This window comes from Lotus japonicus, chromosome 4 (assembly GCF_012489685.1).
Source record: "Lotus japonicus ecotype B-129 chromosome 4, LjGifu_v1.2".
Classification (NCBI taxonomy): Eukaryota; Viridiplantae; Streptophyta; class Magnoliopsida; order Fabales; family Fabaceae; genus Lotus; species Lotus japonicus.
The window spans coordinates 63,084,205-63,088,205 of NC_080044.1; the positions used below are offsets into that span (position 1 = coordinate 63,084,205).

Sequence of the window (4,001 nt, forward strand, 5' to 3'; positions counted from 1 at the left end):
CAAATATTAACTATACTACTAACAGTAACTAACTTCTTAATCAGAGTAATGTCACTACACCAAAAAAGGGCTTTTACAGCGCTTAATTTCGCCCTTTTACAGCGGTTTTGAACCGCTGTAGATCTCGCCGCTGTAAAAGACTTTACAGCGGTTCAAACCGCTGTAAAAGATCCCTTATTTACAGCGGTTTTGTATAATAACCGCTGTAAGTGAACATCTTTAATAGCGGTTTTATAATTAAAACCGTCGTAATTCGTCTCTCTATTACAGCGGTTTATTGTGGAACCGCTATAAAAAGTCTTTTTCTTTTATTCCTATATACCATCACCTACCATGCTAGTTCAGCCATAAAATCAACAATTTCTAAAGCATATCAACCACGTCCTTAACTTCACCTATCTCTAAATCATGAAATTACAAACTATTGTGTATTTTATTGTAAAGTACAGAATTGTAAAGTACAGAAAAAAGAAAGGGTAAAACTTACATGCAGTACCGCAGGTGCAGTACATGTTGTTGCCCAATCAGAATTTGACATATGGCTTTAATTTCTACAACTGTTGTCCCCGTTCAAATAACTTTGACGCCGTTAAGCAGAGAAAAAAAAATTCACCTTTCAAACCGCTTAAAGGAAAAGTTGTAGCCCCCTCCCCCTGGTCCTGCTCTTCAATCCTTTCTCGAACCTTCTCAAAACTTTGAATACAAATTCTGTTGCATTGATCAAGGTACCAGACACTGTTGCAGGTTTCTTTCCATCAATGACTGCAGCAAGTCCTTGAATTTTCAAGATTTACTTGTTTACAAAATTGAAAAGGTTGATGTCACAGCAAGCACAAGTGAAGTGACCATGGTTTCCCCTGTTGCGAAAGTGGATCTAGAATTCAGTACTCTTTAATTTCAACTTCATGTCAATCAACATTGAATTGAATGGGATCGCTCTCTTATTAACCGGTGGATTTGGGATCCCTCAAACTTGAGCGACCCAATCTCAAATATTGGATTTGTTCCTGCACTTTTTATCCTCTGCATGAATGGTGAAAAAACAATGGTCGATGATAAACAGAACGATAGTTAACAAAACGGAAAGGATAAGAGAAACGAAACAATAGCTAACTCAGAGTTAACAGAAATAATCACGGTTGAGTTACTAGATCTAATGTGCAATTAAAGTAACCTAGGTGTCACATTTTTATTGGAGAACAGTACCAACCATACATATGGTACTGTATCTAAGTTTTTCCCAAAAGAAATATGGAATACAGAAAAGTAACTAACCCATAAGCAAGTTTTTAACTGTTGTTAGCAAGTTTTTAAAGGAAGGGGAATCTATGCATGACATGAGAGAGCCCGTTTGGAGCAATTTATTGGCATTCAAGAGAATAAGCTATATTTCCTAGTTCATACCAATAGGTGTAATTTTCAATCGAGCAAAAGTTTCATGCTCTGGCTCTTTCCTCAAAATGTCAGCTGCTATTGGGTCGGGCTGAACACCATGCAGATCACCAGAAACACTATGAGAACGGATCATACTTGAAGCAGTGATTGCCATCTGCTCTCCATTAGTATTAACATGATTAGGTAAAGTCTCGTATGGATTTTTACCTTCAGCCCCCTGCATGCATTTCAAAATCAATCTTAAAAGGTAATTCAATTTGTTTACCTTAGTGAATATAGAACACTGCATCATATTAGCACAGCTAAAAAGTATTGAGAGAAAAGCTAGAGTGATTGCAAGCCCAGCAGGAGAGGGAAGGGCAAGGAGGAAAAAAAAGCAGAGAAACAAAGGCCAAGTTACTTATCATCTCAAAACTAAACTTTCTTCTTATATAGAAAATCAAACGAAAAGTAAACTTAATTGAACAAATGCATTGCTTACAACATCTCCATTCGAGTGCAGATATGTAGTGTCTAAATTAGCGCTTTCTGATATAAAATCTTCGTCATCTGATCCCTCTACGCTTTCAAAGGCACTAGCACTTGCAACAGGAGATTTGGGAGAAGTTGGTCTTAAAATATTCCTCTTAAAGGAACCAGTATTCGTAGATTTTCCTGCGAGAAACATATCTTAGTCTGGAAAAAAAGTTGAGATTAACCCATATCTTAGTCTTCTATAACATCTTGTCATCTTCTTCTATCATGTTAACATCATAGAACAGAACCAAAACAACAAAAAACAGAGCCAATAATAAAAATACACAAGAAAAAACAACAGAATCAATTCATTCCAACCCGTTTGAAATTGACTTCAATGTCTCTAATTACACTAAAAATGTGAAGTGAAAAACCCACACTCCTTAAGTGAGAAATCACAACTTGATACACATTCCAAGCTGCGGAAACAGATCAAAAAGAGATTAACACACAGCTGAACCAATTGAACACCAAAAATTTGCCAGATTATAGCTCAAGCTCAATACACAGTCATTGAGATAATCATTGAATCAACTCAATATCATCATAAAACCATGAGCACAACCGTACCTTCACGGAGCGTGTGCAGCCGCGGAAGCCCAGCCGGAATCCCCTCAACGTGCATCAGCCCGTTCCTCTTCTCCTCCCCATCCAGCCCGCCGTCGATCGTCGTAACATCCGGCAGCCGATCACTCTTTCACAAAATTAAAGGAATAAAATAACTCTAGAATTGACAATAGAACAACATTGTGCTTTCCATTAAAAGACAATAAGGAAGAACAAGTACAGCCCCCACTAGAGCATAACCCGGCTACCACAAGTAAACACCATACTATACTTTCAAACAAACACATACCTATCTGTTCACCATTTAACATATTGGCAACCCTCTTAGCAACTATTTTATCGGTAAATTCGACCCATCTACACAATCACACAGAAAAACACAATGATCAAACTCAAAACTACTTTAGCCAACAATTTCAATCAGATATCAATCCAATTCCAATAACAACCTTCCAAATAAATTATAACAGGCTTAAATCAGAAACAAAGTAAACAAACAAACCTAACCTTCCACCACCGTGAGGGGCCAATGTGCAGGGGAGGAGGATGAAGAGGCGAGGCCTTCTCGCAAGGATGCGTTTGGAAGGCGTGGAGGAGAAATTGGAGTCGCTGGCCTTCCTCAGCGTTAACAGATCGAGGATGGAGAACCACTGACCTCAGTTCTGCGGCCAAGAACCTTGAGCCAAAGTGTTGGACGATGAAAAACAAGAGCGGCAGCGGCGCGCCAGGGACGGTGGCGGCACGATGGGGTGTAGGGGTTGAGAGAAGGAGCACAGCGGTTGAGAGAGACTGAGGTAGCACCATCGAGATAGAACGAAACTGATAAGGGTTTACGGGATTTGGGTAAAGTTATTGGGTTCTACAATTTTACGAAATCAATTGATAAATATTAACAAATCGAAACAATAACATAAATCTTATCTGAGTCCAGTGGAAAGTGGTTTTGAAATAGCCTAAGGTATCCGGGTTCGAATCTCATATGAAACAAATTTAAAATCCAAGATTTATTTTTTACTTATCTTTTAAAGCGCTTACTTAAACGAACCGCTGTAAAAGCCTATCAACCGCTCCGTGTTTTTGTTTTTACAGCGGTTGAGACCTGAACCGCTCTTAATAGGGAACAATTTTACAGCGGTTTATTTAAGAAAACGCTGTAATAGCCCATCATCCGCTCCGTGTTTGTGTTTTTACAGCGGCTGCCACCTGAACCGCTGTAAAAGGGGCGCTGTAAAAGCCCTTTTCTGGTGTAGTGTGTGTACTCTACTCTAATAGTATGACACTTGATTACGAAGTTTCTTGGCTAAAAAGCATTTTTGGCCCCTGATGTTTTAAGTTTGTGCAAGTTCTGCCCCTATCTATTTTTGTTGATGTTTCTACCCCTCATGTTTTCAAACAGTGCACCGTCTACCCCTCCGTCAGGGGTAGACGGTGCACTGTTTGAAAACATGAGGGATAGACAATGCACTGTTTGAAAACATAAGGGGTAGAAACATCGACAAAAATAGAGTAGGGGCAGAATTTGC

At 39.1% G+C, this 4,001-nt stretch overlaps 1 protein-coding gene across 2 annotated transcripts; it reads right to left on the reverse strand.

The window, feature by feature from the left end:
- Positions 1 to 260: 260 nt before the first annotated feature.
- On the reverse strand, positions 261 to 3,303 carry LOC130710038 (AMP deaminase-like). 2 transcript variants are annotated; one of them, XM_057559193.1, is made up of 5 exons: positions 2,986 to 3,303; positions 2,482 to 2,605; positions 1,877 to 2,049; positions 1,405 to 1,612; positions 261 to 857 (listed from the first exon to the last, which is right to left on the reverse strand). In XM_057559193.1, the coding sequence occupies exons 1-5, from the start codon at positions 3,280 to 3,282 to the stop codon at positions 799 to 801; spliced, it is 861 nt and encodes a 286-aa protein (XP_057415176.1). In that variant the 5' UTR covers positions 3,283 to 3,303; the 3' UTR covers positions 261 to 798. The 2 variants fall into 2 exon arrangements, with proteins under 2 accessions (XP_057415176.1, XP_057415177.1); XM_057559194.1 differs by having other exon boundaries at positions 261 to 1,023.
- Between the last annotated feature and the right edge of the window lie 698 nt (positions 3,304 to 4,001).